General features: G+C 55.6%; 2 protein-coding genes across 2 annotated transcripts in view; one reads left to right on the plus strand and one right to left on the minus strand.

Moving 5' to 3' along the window:
* Nucleotides 1-4,436, plus strand: part of FANCM (FA complementation group M) — a 55,670-nt gene extending 51,234 nt beyond the window's left edge. Inside the window, 5 exon segments of the mRNA XM_039553197.1 lie at nt 132-238; nt 811-1,362; nt 2,058-2,652; nt 3,081-3,372; nt 4,224-4,436. Of these exon segments, the coding sequence (XP_039409131.1) occupies nt 132-238; nt 811-1,362; nt 2,058-2,652; nt 3,081-3,372; nt 4,224-4,353 (1,676 nt within the window). The 3' untranslated portion in view covers nt 4,354-4,436.
* A 981-nt stretch (nt 4,437-5,417) lies between these two features.
* On the minus strand, nt 5,418-19,704 carry MIS18BP1 (MIS18 binding protein 1). The gene is made up of 16 exons (XM_039553172.1): nt 18,484-19,704; nt 17,042-17,167; nt 16,275-16,786; nt 15,388-15,464; nt 14,643-14,773; nt 13,618-13,708; nt 13,244-13,407; nt 12,417-12,580; nt 11,845-11,950; nt 10,315-11,161; nt 9,305-9,474; nt 7,891-8,030; nt 7,241-7,389; nt 6,556-6,640; nt 5,962-6,004; nt 5,418-5,829 (listed from the first exon to the last, which is right to left on the minus strand). Exons 1-16 carry the CDS (start codon nt 19,115-19,117, stop codon nt 5,735-5,737), a joined length of 3,534 nt encoding a protein of 1,177 aa, XP_039409106.1. The 5' UTR covers nt 19,118-19,704; the 3' UTR covers nt 5,418-5,734.
* Between the last annotated feature and the right edge of the window lie 1,763 nt (nt 19,705-21,467).

Consider the following 21,467-nt stretch of genomic DNA (forward strand, 5'->3'; position numbering starts at 1 on the left):
GCTTTGGGAAATGCAGGTTTTGGGGAGGCTACAAAGGAATGATTGGATATGGGAAACACGGTGTAGCAGCTGGGAGTTAGCAATTGTGTCTGCACTAATCCTTGATTGTTTTTTCTCCTGTGCTGTTTCAGACACTGAGATGAGGGGGGTTTACCTGAGCTCCCTGCGCAGCCCCGCCCTCGGCAGCAGATACAAAATGGTCCATCGGGAATTCAACACCTCGGCCATTTTCTCCCAGGTGGGAAGGGCAGGGACTGCTCTCCTTGGGGAGTTCCCCTTGTGGGACCACCCTGAGCTTCCTGGCCTGCTCTGAAGGGCAGTTACAGCCTTTTTTTTGGTAAATTACAAATTCTAACACAAAACTTCAGCCTGGAGAAGAGAAGGGTCTGGGGAAACCTCAGAGCCCCTTGCAGGGCCTAAAGGGGCTTGGAGAGGGACTGGGGACAAGGCCTGGAGGGACAGGAGCCAGGGAATGGCTTCCCAGTGCCAGAGGGCAGGGCTGGATGGGAGATTGGGAATTGGGAATTGCTGGCTGGGAGGGTGGGGAGGGGCTGGGCTGGAATTGCCAGAGCAGCTGGGGGCTGCCCCTGGATCCCTGGCAGTGCCCAAGGCCAGGCTGGACATTGGGGCTGGGAGCAGCCTGGGACAGTGGGAGGTGTCCCTGCCATGGCAGGGATTGGGATGGGATTTGAGCCCCTCAGCCCCAGTGTTTTTGTGTGGGGAGGGCTGGATAAGCCAAGGCCTTCCTGGAGAGGAGCAGCCAAACCACTGCAATTTTCCAAAACTTCCTGGGTCTGTTTTCCCCCCCAGATTCCCGAGCAAGACTCGGCTTACGCTGAGGACAGCTTCTGTGTGGGAGATGAGGAGGAGGAGGAGGAGGAAGCTCGGAGTGGCTGCAGTGAGGAGGAAGTGTGTGTGAATTGTGATCTGCTCACCGCCGAGAGCTCCAGCAGGAACCGGTACCTGACTCGCCGCAGGACGAGGCTGCACCAGGCCAGACTGGGAGGGAACGCTCCTGCCCCGCTGCAGAACAGGAAACCATCCCGAATTATTGTCCTCAGTGACTCCAGCGAGGAGGAGATGGGAGCCAGCAGGGAGAAGCCCCTGGAAGGAGCCTGTTCCAGGGCAGGGCAGGGAAAGGGGCTGCTCCCCACGGCCCTGCCCTCAGCCCCCTCTGCAGAGCACAGGAACAGGGCTGGGCAAGCCACAGCTCCTCAGGCTGGGCAGGAGGGCACGGGGAGGCTGCTGGGCTTGGGAGCTTCTGCAGTGCTGGATCTCCCCCCAGGGCAGCCAGGCAGGAGCACATCCATCCCCCCAGCTGGCTCTGGCTGCAGGAGCACGGAGCTGCAGGCTGCCAGTGAGGTCAGTGCTCCGTGAAAGCAGAGAGCTTCCTTGTGGGAAAGAATCCCTGTGGCAGGGCTGTTCTGAGGGCTGTCAGCAGCAGGAGTCAGGGAATCAGGGACTCATGGAATGGTTTGGGTTGGGAGGGACCTTAAAGTCTGTCCCATTCCACCCCCTGCCATGGGCAGGAACACCTTCCATAGCCCAGGTTGCTCCAACCTGGCCTTGGACACTTCCAGAACAGGAAAACATCTCCCTTTCCTTTGCTGCCAGAAGCTTTTGTACTGCCAGGGTAACCTGGACTATCTTGGGAGTGAACAAATAAAAACTGGGGTTTAGACTCTCCCTTGGGTCTGACAGTCACAGGGCGTCGTGGGTCTGTGTGGAACAGCAGCAGCCACTGAAGCTTTGGGTTTGTAGCTATAAAATCCTGGTTTGCTGTCTGCATTCAGTGCGTTCAGCACCTCCCTGAGGTTGGGTTCCTGATCTCTCACACTTCCCAGCCTGATCTCTGTCCTTTACAGGATCCAGGTTCTGTTGAACTTCTTAGTGAAAGCTGCTGCTTTTGTCACTCAAACTCTGGGATAATCAGCTCAGCTCAGTGGGGAGACTGATACAGGGATTAAAGTGTGAAGCTGAAAACTGTTGATACTGCAAAACATCCTTTTATTGATTTGATTTGAACCCTCATGATATGTTATTTTCAACACTCACAGGTGCACAGCTCTTTGAAGAAGACCCACAGGAGCAGCTCAGGCCCAGCATGTCCTGCTGCCCCTAACACCTCCTCAGCCTGGGCTCAGACTTCCCGTGGCCCCGGGGAGCAGAGCCCTTCCCTGGCTGGGATCTCCCGTGGCCCTGTGGAGCAGAGCCCTTCCCTGGCTGGGATCTCCCGTGGCCCCGGGGAGCAGAGCCCTTCCCTGGCTGGGATCTCCCGTGGCCCCGGGGAGCAGAGCCCTTCCCTGGCTGGGATCTCCCGTGGCCCTGGGGAGCAGAGCCCTTCCCTGGCTGGGATCTCCCGTGGCCCCGGGGAGCAGAGCCCTTCCCTGTGCGTGCTGGCAGACAGCCGGGAGATCTGCTCGGGGCCGGAGGTGATCTCCTGCCTGCGGGCGGAGCACGGGCTGCAGGTGCAGGTCTGTCCCCTGGGCTCCAGTGATTACATCGTCAGCAACCGCCTGGCCGTGGACAGGCTGCTGCAGTCGGAGCTGCAGAGCCCCGGGAACAGGAATAAACTCAGCCAGAGGCTGCAGCGCCTGCAGGGCTCCTTCGAGAGGATCTGTGTGATTGTGGAGACAGACAGGGTCAGGCCAGGTGGGTGCTCCCAGCTGGGCAGCAGGGAATGGCTTCCCAGTGCCAGAGGGCAGGGCTGGATGGGATACTGGGAATTGGGAATTGCTGGCTGGGAGGGTGGGCAGGGGCTGGGCTGGAATTGCCAGAGCAGCTGGGGCTGCCCCTGGATCCCTGGCAGTGCCCAAGGCCAGGCTGGACATTGGGGTTGGGAGCAGCCTGGGACAGTGGGAGGTGTCCCTGTCCAGGGCAGAGGTGGGATGGCATGGGATTTAAGGTCCCTTCCAACCCAGTCCAGACTGGAATTCTGTGATAGGAACAAGCACAATCTTCTCCATGCAGAGACATTTGTTTTAATCCCAAAATCCAAGCTGCAGTGAAATGATTCTGTCTATTCCCAGGCCCATCTAGATGATAACAGGCTCTTGCTTTCCTGTACTTCCACTCCTCAGGAGAAACATCCCGGTTTTTCCAGAGGACTCAGTACTACGATGGAGTGCTCTCAGCCTTGGTCCAGGCTGGAATAAGGATCCTCTTCAGCTCCTGCCAGAAGGAAACTGCAGCTCTGCTCAAGGACCTGGCTCTGGTGGAGCACAGGAAGGACGCTGCCATCCAGGTGCCGACGGAGCCGGAGGGGCACCGGAGGGACATCCTCAACTTCTACCTGAGCATTCCCAACCTCAGCTACGGAGCTGCCCTCAACCTCTGCCACTCCTTCGACTCCGTGGCAGCCGTGGCCAACAGGTAACGCCAGCACAGGGGGTGCCAGGGGTGCCAGGGCCCGGCCTTCTGCTTCTTCACCTCTCCTGTGGCCAGGGAGAGCCTTCCTGCCCCTTTCCTGCTGTGATTGCTGCTCAGGGCATCCCTTCCTGCCCCTTTCCTGCTGTGATTGCTGCTCAGGGCATCCCTTCCTGCCCTTTCCTGCCAGGGTTGCTGCTCAGGGTGAGCCTTTCCTACCGTCTCCCAGGAGCCTTCCTGTCCCATCTCAGCTCTTCACACATTCCAGTCTCCCCCGGCTGAGCAGCCCAGGGCACTGACACGGGCTCTGCTTCCACCCTCCCTCCCGCTGCCCCACCCTCTCTTTCCCTCTGGCATTCCCTGTTTTCATTGCTCAGGCGCGCTGACAGCCCTCAGACACCAGTGCAGAGCTGACTGCAGCAGCTCCCGGTGCTGCCCCATCCCGGGCAGTGGATCCCGGGCTCCAGGGGCTCCCGGTGCTGTTCCATCCCGGGGCTCCAGGGGCTCCCGGTGCTGCCCCATCCCGGGCTCCAGGGCTCCCGGTGCTGCCCCATCCCGGGCTCCAGGGGCTGCCGGTGCTGTTCCATCCCGAGCTCCAGGGGCTCCCGGTGCTGCCCCATCCCGGGCTCCAGGGGCTCCCGGTGCTGTTCCATCCCGAGCTCCAGGGGCTCCCAGTGCTGTCCCATCCCGGGCTCCAGGGGCTCCCGGTGCTGTTCCATCCCGAGCTCCAGGGGCTGCCGGTGCTGCCCCATCCCAGGTCCAGGGGCTCCCAGTGCTGTCCCATCCCGGGCTCCAGGGGCTCCCGGTGCTGTTCCATCCCGGGGCTCCAGGGCTCCCTCTCGCTCCCTCTCTTGCAGCTCCGTCCCGGCGCTGGCGGCGGGGGCGCGGCTGAGCCGGCCCCAGGCCGAGGAGCTCCATCGGTTCCTGCGCCACGACTTCGACCTCCAGCTGCTGCCTCAGCCCCTGCCCGCCCAGGGGAAGAGCTGAGCTCGGCAGTCCGGGCCTGCACTGCACTTTACCCCGTTGGGATTGGGTGTAAATATGTAAATAAACATCACTGCACCACTGAGCCCCGTTTCCAGGTGAAAAAGGGAATTGCCAGGCGTTCCGTGTTCCCGGCACACGGCTGGGGGCTCTGGGTGGGCCGGGGCAGCGCGTTCCCGGTGCTTTGGGGCCTCTGCCGGGCTCAGGTGCCGGATCCTTCCCCAGCCCCGCCGCTGCAGCCTCTGCTGCCACCACCTGGAAAAGGATCGGGATTGGTATTCCCGCCCCTCGGACAGCGGCGGGACAGGGAGAAATCAACTCCCTGGAACAGGAGCTGTCCCGGGCAGCCGGGCTCAGGCATTCCCCGCCTGTCTGCCCCTGTGCTCAGGTGAGACCCCACCTGCAGAGCTGCCCCAGCCCTGGGACACAGGAGGACCTGGAGCTGCTGGAGAGAGGCCAGAGGAATCCATGGAGATGCTCCAGGGCTGGAGCTGCTCTGGAGCCAGGCTGGGAGAGCTGGGAATGTTCACCTGGAGAAGGGAAGGCTCCAGGGAGAGCTCCGAGCCCCTTGCAGGGCCTAAAGGGGCTCCAGGAGAGCTGCAGAGGGACTGGGGACAAGGGATGGAGGGACAGGAGCCAGGGAATGGCTTCCCAGTGCCAGAGGGCAGGGCTGGATGGGAGATTGGGAATTGCTGGCTGGGAGGGTGGGCAGGGGCTGGGCTGGAATTGCCAGAGCAGCTGGGGCTGCCCCTGGATCCCTGGCAGTGCCCAAGGCCAGGCTGGACATTGGGGCTGGGAGCAGCCTGGGACAGTGGGAGGTGTCCCTGCCAGGGCAGGGCTGGCACTGGCTGGGATTTAAGGTCCTTTCCCATCCAAACCATTCCATGATTCCAAACCAAGAGGATGAAGCCTTGCAGGCCCCATTCCAAGCTGGACAGCTCCTGGATTCTGCTGCCCCACAACAACTCTGAGTAATCTGTGAGTAAAAAAAGCTCATCGTTGTTTATTACATTAAAGAAATGTAAAAATCCAAGTTCTCCCTAGAACAAATTAAAAAGCAGTTGCAGTTCCTTCCAGACCGCACCTGAATTTATTTTACAGCCACGTCCCAAAAGATATTTTAGCTTAAAATGAATGAAAACTTGGCAGTGATTGGTGTCCATGCACATTTCTCCTTCCCAGGAGGAACGGGACATGGAGGGGAGGTGCTTGGACAAGGAGGTGCCACTCTGACACGTGGGACAGCCAAGCACTGCTGGCAGGGGGGAACGGGGTTAAAACACATAAAACCAGGGTGGGGCGGCTTTCCCGAACTGAGCTCATCATTCCAGCATTCCCTCCCCGAGGGGCAAGTAAGTGCTGAACAACACAGCCACAAAGTCCATCACATGGAAAAGTAGGAATCCTCCTGCTCCTCGTTGGACGAGTCTGGAGTCTCAGCTGTGAAGAGCTTCCCCAGCACCGGGGCTGGGATCACTCCTGCAATAAAAACAGGGATTAGCAGGGGGGCCCCAGTGGGAAAAAGGGGCCGAGAAGGTTCAGAGAGCAAAGGGCTGATGGGACACAGCTTGTGGTGATGGTGAGGGAAGGGAAGGAGCTGGGAATACTCACTCTTGATTCTGCGGGAAGCCGGCGTCCCGAACGCAGCTCGAGCCTGAGGGAGGGAGGAGAGAGGCTCAGCCAGGGCCAGCACCGGGTCAGGGTCCCCATTTCCCAGAATTCCACAACTGCTTTCCCTGAGCACAGGCACAAGCTGTATTTCTGCTCCCAGGATCACAGGGTTTTATGGCAAAGCCAGAGGAACCACAGAGCCTGGGAGCGTGGAGGAATGGATACCTAAATTCAGGGACTGGGACACAAGGTCACCGTTGTTATGGTCCTTATTGGGAGTTGGACTGGATGATCCTTGTGGGCCCTATGGGGACCTCAGGATATTCTATGGCTCTGTGATTACTGTTCCTTTTCCCACCATTCAGAAGACTTTAACGGGAACCTAAAGGTCATGGAATTACAAATCCTGACATTAAAGAGCTCCCCCTTCCAGTGAAGGAACTTCTCTCCATGGCAGCAGATACCAAGCCCAGGGAGGGTTCCTGTTTTCCATCCCAGGCACACAGGGGCTCTGATCCCGGGATTCTGTCTCCTCTGGCCAAGCTGTGCCTGGCTCAGGTGCAAGTGGGCAGCATCCAAGGAGAGCAGCATTACCGACTTCTTCTTGACCTTGTCCCAGGTGCCTCTGCTGCCCTGCGTGTTCTTCTGCATGCGGAACACGTGCCGGTCGTAGGCATTCCTGGGATACAACGGAGCACCAGTCAGCGGGGCTGGAATGCTGCCATGGGACCCTCTGGATGCAGCCACGGACCCCACACAGCTCCAGCTCCCACAGGGAATGAGCAGGGCCAGGAGGAAGGGGTGTTGGGCAATTAAACACGGCAGCTGCACGGGGAGCGGGGCTGGGCCATGGGCTCCAGCTGCCACTGCAGGGATGGCACAGAGCCTCGGCCCCTGCCCAGGGCCAGTCCTGCCCAGCACGCACAACCCCACCGGCGCCAGGGTGCCAGAGGGTTCCAGTTATCTGAGCAGAGCCTGAAGCCCTGGGTGAACAGGGCAGGACTGAAGGCTCTGCTGGGGCTGAAGGCCAAGGCAGGGCCGTTCCCAGGGCCGGGAGCAGGAGCTGCTGGCGTTGGCTGCGCTGCCCCCACGGAGCTGAGCAGCTCCAGCAGCACATGGTGGGTGTGGGAAGAGCTTTCCCCAACCAAACCACGGCTGCAGGAGAGGCTGGAAGCGAGCTGCTGTCCCAGCTCCAAGAGCCACAGAGCCACCATTCTCAGAGACACAAAGGGATCTTGGGGCAATGCCGAGGCTGGCAGAGGGCTGGAGGAGCTCCTACCTGTTGATGGGGACCAGCATTCCCGGGCTGATGTGGTCACACTGCGGGGTTTTCACGGGGGGAAAGAGGCCTGAGGCGGGGGTGAGCGGGAACTCTGGAAGGCTGAAATCCTCGGCATCCTCATCCCAGCTCCCTTGGAGCGCTGGCAGCTGCAGAGCCACCTCAGAGCCATCAGTCACCTGAGCCCGGGGTGCCTCTTGCTCCCCCTTTCTGAGCAGTCCCTCCATTCCTCCCTGCCCTGGATCTGCCTCCCCCTGTCCGTGCAGAGGCACAGCCCCAGCCCTGTGCCCAGAACTGGACAGGCCCACGTGGCTCCACCTCGCTCTGAGCGCTCCTCCAGACCCTGCCCAGCACTTGGCTGAGGGGTTTTGGTGCTGCCACACACCCAAAAACTCATTTCTGGTTACAATCCCAAGCTCCAGGCTGCCCAGGACTGCTCAGAAGGATGATTACTTAGGGAGTGCTGTCACCACGGCAGAGGCTCCTCGCACCCTGCCCAACCTTTCACTGGCACAAGCCAAGAGCTGCTACAGCACATGAAGGACAGAAGCCTCTTCCCACAGATCCACAGAATTTTATTGGTGGAACTGGAGCAGCCCTGGCACACCCAGCAGGAGAGCACTCCCACAGGTTTATTGTCCCAGGTTTACCTGGACCCTCCTGCTCTGGAAGGGCGTTGTGGTGAAGACGTCGTCGTGGTTGTCCTTGGGCAGCTGCTCCAAGAACTCCCTCATCTGCTGCTTCCGTTTGAGGGTGCCCACCTTGGCAGTGATCACTGCCTCCTTCTTATCTGTAGGATCCAAACAGGAATTGCCTGAGACAGCAGCTATGGGGTTAAAATTCACTGCCTGCAGCCAGTGCTACAGCCCAGTCAGTCCTCTGGGGAAATCTCTTACAGCTTCTTTAGGATCCTTTTGAGTTCTCACAGTTTTTGCTTTCCAAAGGAATTCCCCACGCCATCTTTGGGGGGGTCACTGCAGAGCCCCACACAGCCCCCGCAGGGTCACACCTCAGGTTCGTTGTGACTGTGACAGAACTGTGCTCACATCTGCCTTGCAGAGAGCAAACCCAAGGTGTGTCCCTGTGTCAGGAGGCATCAAGGCTCCAAGAATCTGCTGCTCAAACACTTTATCCGTCCCAGAGCCAGGGAACACCCAGCTCAACTTGTGTCCTCGGCAAACCTCAATCCAATCCAGCCCCCAGCGAAGCTGCAGCGCGGGGATGGCAAACACCAGGGAATGGGACTGGCTGTGCTGACTCCACGCTGCCCTTGACCATCCAAGAATCCAAACCCCATCTGGAAGGAGCTCTGCAAGGAGCTCATGACCTGCTGGGCTCTGAGATGTCAAGAGCTCTTTGCCCTGAGGGGGTAAAGCCAGTGGAAGTCTTCCCCTCATGCCAACAACATGAAAACTCTACAAAGAACCTTTCTCTTCTTGTCACCTCAGCCATTGATGGCACCCCCCACCACACACCAGAAGGTGACCTGGCTCACTATCACACCCTGATGGGCCCTTGTGGATTTATCTCCTGGAACCAGAATTGGTGAGGTTGGAAAAGCCCTCCCAGACCATCGAGTCCAACCATTCCCCAGCACTGCCCAGAACACCACTGACCCCTGTCCCCAAGTGCCACATCCACAGGGCTCTGAAATCCCTCCAGGGATGGGCACTCCAAAGCTCCCTGGGCAGCCCCTGCCAAGGCCTGAGCACCCTTTCCATGGGGAAATTCCTGCTGCTGTCCACCCTGAGCCTCCCCTGGCCCAGCCTGAGGCCGTTCCCTCTCCTCCTGTCCCTGTTCCCTGCCAGCAGAGCCCGACCCCCCGGCTGCCCCTCCTGTCAGGGACTTGTGCAGAGCCACAAGGTCCCCCCGGAGCCTCCTTTGCTCCAGGCTGAGCCCCTTTCCCAGCTCCCTCAGGAATTCTCCAGCCCCTTCCCAGCTCCCTCAGGAATTCTCCAGCCCCTTCCCAGCTCTGTTCCCTGCCCTGGACACGCTCCAGCCCCTCCATGTCTGAATTCAAATTATTTACCAACCACAAAACACCCAGAACCAGGATGCTGGTACCTTTCTGCTCAGATCTTCCTGATGTGGCTTTCCTGGGCTGCTGTTTGGAGCCTTTCCCCTGCTGCTCCTCCAGGTACTTCCCCTGGCATTCCTCAGCCGAGCGGGACCCCACAGCCATGGCCACCTCCTGCCAAAAGCCGCTCCTGTGCTTCGGGAACGATACGATGGCCCTGCCAGGACAGCACGGGCACAGCGTCACCAGGCAGGGCACCTGTGGGCACAGCCCCCGGAACCCGCCTGGGAAGGACTCTGGGCAGTGGAGTGAGGCTCTGTTATCTCTGGCCTCTTGTTGCTCAGAGCTGGGGCTGCCCCTGGATCCCTGGCAGTGCCCAAGGCCAGGCTGGACATTGGGGCTGGGAGCAGCCTGGGACAGTGGGAGGCGTCCCTGTCCAGGGCAGGGCTGGCACTGGGTGGGATTTAAGGTCCCTTCCAACCCAAACCATTCTGGGATCCTGTGGTGTCTTCTCCTGACACTTCAGAACAGGCAAATTTATGCAAGCACCTCAAGCTGACAGATGTGTCACAAGACAAATCTCCTCCTCACTTGCAGCAGGTCCCCTCAGGCCTGAGCTCCCGCTGGTCTAAAAGAGCTAAACCCAAACATGGCCATTTTACACTCAAAGCCTCTATTAAATACTGCCCAGTGGTTTAAGTAATTAGATGATGGATTAATTAAACATCCTTGTAGTTAATCTCCCCTTACCAAACCTGCTCACAGAAACTCTGCATGTTTAACAAGTGATTGCAATCTCAGGAGGGAACCTGCTCCCCCCTCAGCTGTGGCCTTCACTATGGTATGCTGATGTTTCAGTTGTGAAGAAAATTAATAGGGAATAATAATTCTAATTATTATTAGGGAATAAAACCAGCGAATTAAATAGGGAATATTTCTAATTAAAACATAAAGGAAACATGGCAAATCATGAATCTGAAAACCCCAATCCAGATCATCCAACCCCTCCCGATACCTGAGGGAAACTTTTCCCTCTGAACACAGAAGGAGCCCTTACCTGTGAAGCTTCTGTAATTCCTTCTCAGACCAACCATCAGCTGCCCTTGGAAAAAGTTCCAGAGCTTCCTTTCCCTTTGCCCTCTCACGCTCTCTCAGTTTCTCTGCTGAAGCCTTGGCACCGCTGGAGCCTCCATCGCTTGTTTTTATCCGGGATACTCTGGCATTCCTGTCCTTCCTGTGAAATTCCTCTTTCCCAGCCTTGGGCTCGGTGTCGGAATCGAGCCAGCACCTGCGAGGGTTGGTTCTGCTGTGTGCCCTCGTGGCCTGAGCAGGCAGACGGGGACTGGACTCAGCAGAAGATGTTTTCCCTGCAGGAGGGAGCTCAGACTCATCACTGGACTCGGGCCCGCTCAGCCTCAGCAGCACATCCCGGGAGGGCTTTCCTGCCCTTTGGCCACAGGACTTGTTTGCATCACCCTGGCAACTTTTAGAGCCAGAGCAAGGCTTCCAGTTTTGAGACTCTGGTTTTAATATAGATTTCTTTTTCCTCTTGATCAGCAGTGGGGTCTCCTCACTGGACTGCTCCCCCTCATCCTTGTCTGAGGGCTCCTGGGTGAGGAGAACCCTCTCTTTTCCCGGGAGAGGCCGCTTGGCTGACCTCAGGGAGTTCCTGTAGCCCTGCTCGTACATGCTCAGTCCTCCAGAGCCTGCTGCTCTCTCCTGTGCTGTCCCTGGGGTTCTGCTGCTGTGTTTGTTCAGCACTTTGGCAGGGAGCTGGGATCTCGTTTTTGCGCCCCTGATTCCAGGATCACTTTCATCCTCGTCCGAAAGGAAGCGCCGGCCCCTCCTGCTGCCGGCAGATGAGGAGTCTCGTGCGGCAGTGGCTCCTCTCTCCCTGCTCTTCCCTGCAAGAGACGGTGTCAGGGGGTGCAGGGTGGGTCCTGGCTGTGTGTGCAGCACAGGGATCTGCAACCCCCTGCCAGAGCTTTACCTGCCACAACTACAAACTCAGAGCTGCTCTCAAGGGCTCTCCGTAACTCTACTGACTGAGCAGGCACATCCCCAAAGCTCTGCTCGTGCTCCAGAGAGCTTTTCTGCAGGAAACATTGCAGCTGCTTTAAGAGAGAAACTTCTGCTTTATATTGCGCATTCTTTTCAGGCTTCTATCACTGCTCAAATCCTACTAAAACCAAATTTTTATTAGAAACTGTTAATAGATTTTTTTTTTTTTGGGGTCGACATTTCATTTCTTTCATCCAAGTTAAAAAGCAAAGCCAGGGCCCCAGCTCACTGGACTGGTGAACTCCAACAAATCCCAGTCCCTTCATTTCAGTTTCCAGAATGAGATCTGTGCGTTCCCATTACGTAATTAACGAAGTGATTTACAAGCACAGTTCTTGTTTGGAGCTGTGAAACTCCACATGAATGCTACTCTGATGATTCTTCAGAGAAAAAGCAGTTGATCATTAAAATATTTCAGTAATTTCTTTGCATTAACAGACCCCACCCTACTGTTCCAGCACCCAGCTCACAATCCCACTGGTTCCATCAATAACTTGAAAATAGAAAAAAACAAATTAGTTTTTACCTTTACTTTGGCTTTTTGGCATTTCCTCTGTTGTCTTCATGTCTTCCTTTGGTTTATCCTTGGAGATGGAACTGGCCTTTCTTTTGGGTTTTTCACTACTAAACATCTTCAAAATAAAACAATTGACTCTAAAACTAATTTAATCTCCTTTTCTCCAGGCTGAGGCCCCCCAGCTGCTCCTGGTGCTCCAGCCCCTTCCCCAGCTCTGTTCCCTTCCCTGGGCATGCTCCAGCCCCTCAGTGTCTCTCTTGCAGTCAAAGGCCCAGAACTGACCCCAGAATTTCAGGTGGGACCTCACCAAATTCCTGTCTGATACAATCATCTTCCAAAAAACCCCAAATTTTTTTCCCCAGAAACAATTCCCCATTATGTCAAATTTACAAACCATGAGTATATGACAACATGGACATGAGACTACTTTTTGGTGTGTTTTTCCAATATTTTGATCACATTTCCAAGACTTCCTTCCTCTCCAGGTACCTCTAAGAGCTGCACCCGTTCTGTTCCCCCGTGGCTGAGCTCAGTAACTCTATTTAAGCCACACTCGAGAACCCCCGTGCAGAGGATCTTACCAGGCTCAGATAATCCACTCCCCCATTTTCTATGGTGACGTTCAGGTTCTGATCCACAAACTCCCTCTGCCCACACCAGAAGTTCAGGGGGGGTTTGATGAGGCGCCCGCTGCGAGTGTAGACCCTGCTCGAGTCATTCCTGGAGCTGCGCTTTGGTGTTATGACTGCAAGGGGGAAAAAACCCAAACAAAGAAGAGTTTTGTCCCAAATGTTGCATGGAAAATTCAGTTTGGCAGATTTCACAAGCAGAGGGACGACGTTGTGTTTAAACCGGACTACAAGGGAAATGCAAAATGTACCCAAAGTTGTTCTTTTCAAAGCATTGTGACAGAAATAACAGGACTGAAGCAAGAATCTTCACAAATTATAAGATTTACTGTGGGGAACTTTTACTTTGTTCAGAAGGTTATAAGTACTGTGAAAGTCATTTGAGGAGGGAGAATGATAAAGAAAAGTTGTCACATGGAACAGCTGCTCACTGAGACAAATGAGAGTGAAAAATAAATGGGATTAATGAGAGAAAAACATAAAAGCTTTTATAGTGTGAGCAAGGAAATCTGATTACAGCGGTAACAAACAGCACAGTGGGGTTTGGGAAAGGCCTATTGGACAAAGATCCCAGAAAAAGGCAGAGTTAAACCCCAAAGCTGTCAGTGCCTGTGGCAAGGCAGGGACTGTGCTCCAAGGCTGAGCCAAACCAGGGGCTCAAGAGGCTGTGGCTTTACAGCCATTTCCTGGAAACACAACCAACATCATGAACCTTTCCCTAACCCATTCCAGCCACCCCCAGGTGTGTTTTCCAAAGGAAGGGATTGTTAAATACTCACAGATGTTCTCATGATCCCCTGGCGATACTTCATAGGTGGAGTTCCTCACTGCAGGTTTCTTTGCATCGTTCACTGAGCCCTCTGTGGTTTCCAACACATCAGCTCCCCCCACTGAGTCATTCTCTTCATTTTCTTCCACACCACTGCCTTGATTTCGTTCCTTCCTGATGGTTTTGAGACAAGAAATAATAACCATCTGAGGAAGCTGTTCGCTAACAAACAGTGTGGATGTGAAGCCCTGGTGGGCAGGAGCCCGGTGGCTTCATGGCCACATCTAAAACATTTCACACTCCTCTGGTGTAACAGCCTTGGAAAGCAAAGTCTCAATGAACACTTAGAACACTGCAATGAAAGAGAATCTCCAAAGAAGTTACCTCCTCCTTTCCTCAAGAAACTCCTCCACGTACTCCTTCCACCTTCTGGAGAAACCGAACGTGAATTGCTTGATGAAGCGGTAGGGGAACCCTGAGGGGAGCACAGGTGGCATTAACAGCAGCTCAGCAGGGCTGTCACTCACTCAGGGGACAAAAGAACCCCACCAGAGCCTCTTAAATCCAAACATCAGAGGAACTGACCCAGGCAATTCCATCCAGCACAGCCCAGTCACTCTTAGGCTCAGGAAACCTCTGCAGCACTTGAGCCACTCTGCTCACAAGCCTTATGCTGCCGCTTTTCCTTCTCAGAATATTAAAATAAAAACAAGCATAAGTTCTTAGCAAAAGAACTAATAAAATCTTCAAGTCAGAGAGCAGCCAGATCAGGTATTTATCAGCAGGGATCCCAGTGCTGCAAGTGAGAAGGAAACACTGAAGGCACAGACACATCTTTGGGCCTGAAGGAGCCAACAGTGAAGGTGTGTTGGGTAAAAAACTGTAACACACCCGGGGCACACCTGTGTCAGGGGAAGTAAAGCTGAGGGAATGGCTGGAGCTGGAAGGGGGTGGGGGCTCAGGCTGAGATCAGGGAAAGGCTCTTCCCCCAGAGGGTGCTGGGCACTGCCCAGGCTCCCCAGGGAATGGGCACGGCCCCGAGGCTGCCAGAGCTCCAGGAGCGTTTGGACAGCGCTGCCAGGGATGCCCAGGCTGGGGTTGTTGGGGGGTCTGGGCAGGGCCAGGGGCTGGGACTGGGTGATCCCTGTGGGTCCCTTCCAGCTCAGGATATTCCATGGTTCCAAGCATTTATTCCACCTATGCCACAGAATATCTTTGTGTCCTCAGAGCTGCCTGTGAGCACTGGCAAGCACATTCCCAGCGAACGTGCCAGAGGAGCACACGGAGCAAGGAGAATAAAGCCTGTATTTACATCTGCATGCAAACCCCATTTCCTTACAAATCCCACATGATCCAAAGCAAGCTGAAGCAGTTTGTAATTTGTAAGGCATTCAGAAGCAGCAGCTCACCTTCCTTCCTCATGGCAGCTGAGTCTATTTTGCCCTGCAGCAGGTAGACACCGCCCGAGGAGGTTTTCACCTGGTTGTGTGTGACGCGCTCTGTGATGGCACTGCTGTGCCAGAGCAGCTGCTTCATGTCCCTGGCAAAGACACAACAGCAACCACAGACATCACTTCCAGAAGGGATTCCAGTCTGGAATGCTGACACTCCACGAGGGAGTGGTGTGATCCATGTTTTCTGAGGGATACAGGTGCTGGCAGGATGTGCTCTGTGCTCGGTTTTCCTCTCTTAGCCTGGAACTGACCCAGCTCTGCCTCACCTGACACTGGGGCAGGGGACAAACTGAACGTGTCACTGCTGCAGTTGTCACTCAGGGGACATCAGCTGCACTGAAGCCAGCTCATCACTGCAGCCCAGCCTGCTGTGCAGCTCGGATGGGACTGGGAGCAGCCTGGGACACTGGGAGGTGTCCCTGCCACGGCCGGGGTGGCACTGGGTGGGATTTAAGGTCCCTCCCAACCCAAACTGTCCAGAGCTATTTGATATTTGATTTATTCCTCTGAAGTTTTCTGATTATCTCAGGACAGGACTCTGAAATGATTTCACCAGGAGTTCCCTGGATGCTGGCTCTGTCCCTCTTGCCCACACAAAGGAATTGTCTCTTCCTTGATAAAGCAGTTTAAGCTCTGCACCATCACCTGGTGTTTGGTGTCAATGGGTTACTTTGCATTTAAATAATAAACTGGTTCTTACTTCCTTTTCCCTTCCACACAGATTGCCGTGTTTCCAGTCAGCACCTTAATCCTCCAGCTGCTCAGGCAGATGTTCTTCTGCTCCAGAAAAGAAAAAAAGAAAAGAAATCATTTAGAAGCATTTATTAGCCAGCACCTCCTCATTGATCAGATCCAACAACAAAATCATCTCTCTCAGCATCTTCTGAGCTACAAATCTGGAATATTAGAGGATATCTGATCCTTGGCTCAGTCCTGAAGGTAATTTGTTTTAATAAAGGAAACACATCAAACACTCTTGGTCACAGTGAGGGACAACAGAACAAGTCACCTGCAATCCCAGATTTCTCCAGGGAACAAGGGAAACCTTGGGCAGGTTCCTAGGGAACCCCAGGGACGCAGCACTGCTTTCCCAGGATTCACTCAGAAAGGGAGGAATACTGCAAGCTGCACACTGCTCTCCCAGGAAGAGATTCTGGTCCAGTTTAATGGAACAGGAGTCTGGATGTTCCATAGGAGAGCCAAGCCTTTCCCTTCCCCATCAGCAGAGCACACTCCTGGATGGATTCATGCCCAGCTGGGAAAGGTGTCTCCTCCCTGGATTTGAGCAGGCAGTGCTCATGATCACACCAACACATGGAACCCCTGAAGCCCAACCATGGCTTGTGCACACTAAAACAAAAGTGCTTCTTTTACACAAAAAAGCCCAAACCCTGAACATTTGTCATCATCTAGGAGTATGGAAAAAAAGAAACCCTTTGGATGGGAGAATTTACTGGTAAAATCTAATGAAGTAACAGTTTATTCTCTTCTGAGTGTTCGTTGCTTTTGACAAGAACAGGAATAACTCTGAGCTACATGCAGCCCAGAGGAATTTCTCATTTTCCCTAAAGGACTAATTTCTCCCACCTCTTTGTGTGCTTTGCCAGCAGGTTGATCAGAAGGAGGTTTATCCAAAGGGACCTTGGGGTCTTTTGTCAGGTTCTGCCTCCTTGGAATGTGGACTGGAGAGGAAAGCATGATGCTACAGAAGTACTGAGAGGGCTTTTCAGGATTAGTCACTGGTGCCTCTTCCCCTGCTGGAGCTGCTGGTGTTTTACTGGGCTGCAACTCTCTTCTGTCTTCATGAAGCTCTGTACATTTTGCTTCTCCATTTCCACACCTTCCTTTTACCTGATCCCCATTTTCCCACGGGGTGGAGTTTACTTGCACAGGACTGGTCACTGTATTCTGAGACATTTCTCCATCAGCATCTACTTCTATAGATTCCACGAGGAAAACATCCACATCATCCTTATCGGAGTCCACATCCTCTGCAGGCTCATTCCCTGGCTGCTCAGCACCAGCAGGTTTGACTAAAGGCTGCTCTGTAGTTATGGAGGGAAGAATATTCTGCTGGGTTGGGGTTGAAGGTGGTGTAGCTGCCCATTTAAAGAAAAAGAAAAAGGAATAACAAAGAAATTAGTGATATTTAAGCATAGGAACAGGCTGCCTGTTCCATGCCAAGAGGGATTTAAAGCCATGTGGATGTGGCACTTGGGGACAGGAGTCAGTGGTGGCCTTGGCCATGCTGGGGGACCAGTTGGGCTTGATGGTCTCAGAGGGCTTTCCCAAGCTCAGGGATTCACGGTTCTCTGACTGCAGGGAGTCTGTGTTCTCCAGAGCAACCCCAATACCTTTGTGCTGCTGCTGCAGTTGCCACTTCACCCGCAGGAAGAACTTCTGGGGGGTTTCCAGCACGGGAGGCTCTGCAGGGAGCACTGCCAGGGGTTCGATCCCAGGAACCTGAGGCCAAGCTGACTCTGGAAAATAACCAGACAAAAACCCCCAAAGCCCTCCTTCAGTTTGGGGAAGAAAAACACTTTCATGGGGGGGGAGGGGGGAAATGATTTTTTAATATGCTTTTTATTAAAAAAACCCCACAGAATCCCAGAAAGGTTTGGGTGTTGGAAGGGACCTTAAATCCCATCCCAGTGCCACCCCTGCCATGGCAGGGACACCTCCCACTGTCCCAGGCTGCTCCCAGCCCCAATGTCCAGCCTGGCCTTGGGCACTGCCAGGGATCCAGGGGCAGCCCCAGCTGCTCTGGGCACCCTGTGCCAGGGCCTGCCCACCCTCACTGTAGAAAAGGGTCACATCCAGCTCTGTGTCAGCTGCAAACCTGCTGAGAGTGCGCTGGATCTCACCACATCACGGATAAAAACATTAAAGGTATCCTGGAAAAGCCATCAGGGACTGCTCAGAAAAATGCCCCGGTGGGATTTCAAACCCCAAACAAGTTTTCCATGAACCTTTCTCTTCTCTGCACAGGCTGTATGGAATAGTTACAGTAATTTGTTTAGATGTTTTAATTACAAAGTGGTTTTGAAGATGTTGCATGGGTCAAGCCCAGTCATGAACACAACAGAGGGAACAATTAGAACCAGACTGAGGCAGAGAGGGAGAAAAACCAAAGGGAGGGAATCGTCTACAATATAGAGCAGGGGAGAGACATCAGCAATGCTACAGACATTTCAGCACTAAAAAACTTCACCATCCGACATTTTTTTTAATCCCAGCCATCTGGAGGCAACCAGTGCTGGTGCCAGTACTTTTTACACCCACCAAAGTGCTCTCTCTGGCTGCTTTTCCAGATCCTGAAAGAGCCATGAGTAGGACACAGAGGGAAAATGATCACACCTGAGACAGCTCTCCCAGGGAAGCTGTGGAACAATCATTGCTTCCCAGGGGTGACCAGGCTCTGGACTGGTGGGTGTTGGTGTCAGGGAGCTTTGTGCTCTCCATGGGCTTTCCAAGGAGGAAGGATTAAGGGCAATTGGCAATAGCATTAAGAGCTCCTTACTATCAACAGGTGACTCCAGTGTGTTCCAAATAATCAGAACAGCTGGGGAAAAGGAACTGTTAATAATTCCTGTCATTTGGGATTATGGCCTGGTGTAAGCAAAGGAGTAAAAAGTTTAAGGGAATGTGAAAATCAGGGATGTCACCTACTGCAGCACATGATACCTGAGAGTTCCATGAACTAAACTCAGATTTACAGCTCTGTGCTTTTTATTCCAGGTATTCTGAAGGCAAACAAACCATTCTCTTGGAGTCACTGAGGACCCGTGGAACTCACCTCGTCCCGGCTGGGCGCTGCTCCCCGCCGCCGCCTGGGCCGTGCCGGGCCAGCGCTGCCCGGCCCCGGGGCTCAGGATCAGGTCGGTGGCGGCCCTGCGCTGCTGCTCCGCCCGCGCCTTCATCCGCTGGAAGATCTTGGCCGGCGACTCCTGCCCGGGCGGCTCCGGAGCGGGGCGCTTGGGCCGCCGCTCGGCGACGGGGCCGGGCCGGGTGTCGGGGACAGGCCCAGCCCAGGGGTCGGAGCCATTCTGGTGGTTCGGCCACTGCTCAGCGACGGTACTGGGCCGGCTATCAGGGACAGGCCCGGGCCGGGTGTCGGAGCCATTCTGGTGGTTCGGCCGCCGCTCGGCGACGGTGCCGGGGCCATCCCGCTGGTTCGGCCACTGCTCAGCGACGGGGCCGGGCCGGGTGCCGGGGCCATCCCGCTGGTTCGGCCACTGATCACCGACAGTTCCGGGCCGAGTCTCGGGGACAGGCCCGGGCCGGGTGCCGGGGCCATCCCGCTGGTTCGGCCACTGATCACCGACGGGGCCGGGCCGGGTGTCGGGGGACAGGCCCAGCCCGGGGGTCGGAGCCATTCTGGTGGTTCGGCCACTGCTCACCGACGGTGCCGGGCCGGGTGCCGTGGCCATCCCGCTGGTTCGGCCACTGCTCTACCGACGGTGCTGGGCCGGGTGCCGGGGCCATCCCGCTGCTTTGGCCACTGCTCACCGACGGTGCCGGGCAGGGTGTCGAGGCCAGGCCCAGGCCGGGCGTCGGGGCCAGCCCGGCGCTCCGGCCCCGCGAGCTGCGGGCCCGACGCGTGGCTGTCCCCGGCTACGACGCTGCCCTGACCCCACAGGAGCTGCTTCAGCGGGGTGAGAGTCCCCGCGGGTATGCTGCTGAGGGACACCGAGCGGAGCGGCGGCCCTCCCAGGGGGGGAGGCGGCTGGGGGTCGTGATAATGTCGTAGGCTCCCCCGCGACAGTCCTGGGTGGGTCCCGGTCCCCTCATGGCTGCGGATCGGTCCCGCTGCTCCGGCGGCGCTCCCGGGCCGGCCCCGCTCCCCTCACGGCGCTCCGCGCGCAGATTCGAGCGCAGCCGCGCGGCCGCCGATTGGCGGAAGAGAGCGCAGCTTCAGGCCGCGACCATCACTCGACGGTGCGGGGGGTGTAGGGAAATAAAGCCGTGGCGGGACGGCATTGAGACAGGCGGGCAGCAGGCCCGCAGCTACGCCGAGCTCCCCTCCCCTCTCCTCGGCGCGGTGGTTCGGTCCGCCCGTGGGCGGGCTCCGCGGCCGTTGGCGCTGAGGCGGGGCCGGGGCGGGGCGGGGCCGGCGCGGAGCCGGCCTGAGGCGGAGCCGGCCTGAGGCGAGGAGGGGGCTTCGCGGGGATGTCTGGAATTCACAAAGAGCCCGCGGTGTGCCTCGTGGAGCTTTCCCGGAGCTGCAAGCGGGTGGGAGGCGGAGGTCGGATCGCGGGAGGGACGGAGCGGGGCCGGGCGGTGGCCGGGGCCGCCGCAGGTGAATAACGAGAGGTGCGAGGGGCCGGGCACGGCTGAGCAGCGTCCTGGCCCGAGTGGGTGTGCAGGGCTGTGAAAACAGCGACTAATCCACGCTATTAAGTGATAAAAAGCGGATTTAATTAGGGCTATGGGCCTGGGCAGGCTCTGGTCTGTTCTGGCTGGAAGATTCTGTAGTAGGGGTTTGTCGTTCAAGTGGGAAACAGGGGGAGTTACTTGAATAATAACTAAAGTATACATGATAAATCACAGGTGTACCCAGCTGTACGGCTCTCCCTGCTAACAAGCAGCCACAGTGGGATCAGGTGTGTCTGATTCCTAAATTAGTCCCAGCAGGAGGGTTAGAAACTCAGCTCTGAGTAAGAAATTACTTCACCGTGTGCCTGTTAATAACAAGCAACTGCGTTAAAAAACTAAGTTGTTATTTTGGGGTCCCATTTGCTACTTTGCAACTTGTTGAAATAATGAAAGCCTTTGGGTTTATTACTGGAAATGCATGTGGTAATTAGCAGCCCAGTTAATAGAGCAGACAGGGAGCTGTGCTTGCTGCTCCCCCGACTTTCAGAGGATTGAGGAGGAGGAGCCCCCAGGGATGCAGTGTCAGGATCAGAGGCAGGTGAGTGTCAGGGGAGCTGCTCAGAAAAGAGAGGGGATCTCTGGATTTCCTCTCCTGCCATCTGCCACTGGCCTTGGCTCCTGTGCTGGTCCCAGGGAAGGAATGGGGCTGGCAGATCTGTGGGTGGAAGAGGGAAGGAGAACGTAGAAAAGTTAAAACAGGAATAACAAGGAACAGCTGTGTTTAGGTGTTACATCAGTTAAATGTCCACTTGTGGTTTCTGATCCACTGACTCGATACAGATGGCATGGCTTCATTTGGTTCACTTGTCCTTAAAAAGCACAAAAAAACCTGTTCAGTCCATAATTTACTCCTTATAATTAGTGGTATCTTAGTGCTCCCATAGTTTCTTAACTCCTTATCAGCTCAACTTTTCCCTAAGTCATCAGAAGCAAAGAAAGTTCGTTTTGCTCCAGTTCCTTACAGAAACCACTGTTGTGCTTTTTTTCAGGAACACAAAAGGATACGCAGAAAGTCAAGTGAGGGGAAATTCCTTCTTTCTAGGATAAATGTGTGTGAGATCTGTGTGTGTAATTTGGGTAGTTGTGGAATTCATACAAGTTTTGTTAAGGTTCCTGAGACTTGTTACTGCGACAGAGCAGGTCCCCTCTTGTTTGTATTACCAGATGCCAGTGGAGCTTCCCAAAGGGAATCCCAGCGTGGTTTGGGTTGGAAAGGACCTTAAATCCCACCCAGTGCCACCCCTGCCATGGCAGGGACACCTCCCACTGTCCCAGGCTGCTCCAGCCCCAGTGTCCAGCCTGGCCTTGGGCACTGCCAGGGATCCAGGGGCAGCCCCAGCTGCTCTGGGCACCCTGTGCCAGGGCCTGCCCACCCTCCCAGCCAGGAATTCCTAATTCCCAATA

The sequence above is a fragment of the Corvus cornix genome, chromosome 5 (assembly GCF_000738735.6).
Source record: "Corvus cornix cornix isolate S_Up_H32 chromosome 5, ASM73873v5, whole genome shotgun sequence".
Classification (NCBI taxonomy): domain Eukaryota; kingdom Metazoa; phylum Chordata; class Aves; order Passeriformes; family Corvidae; genus Corvus; species Corvus cornix.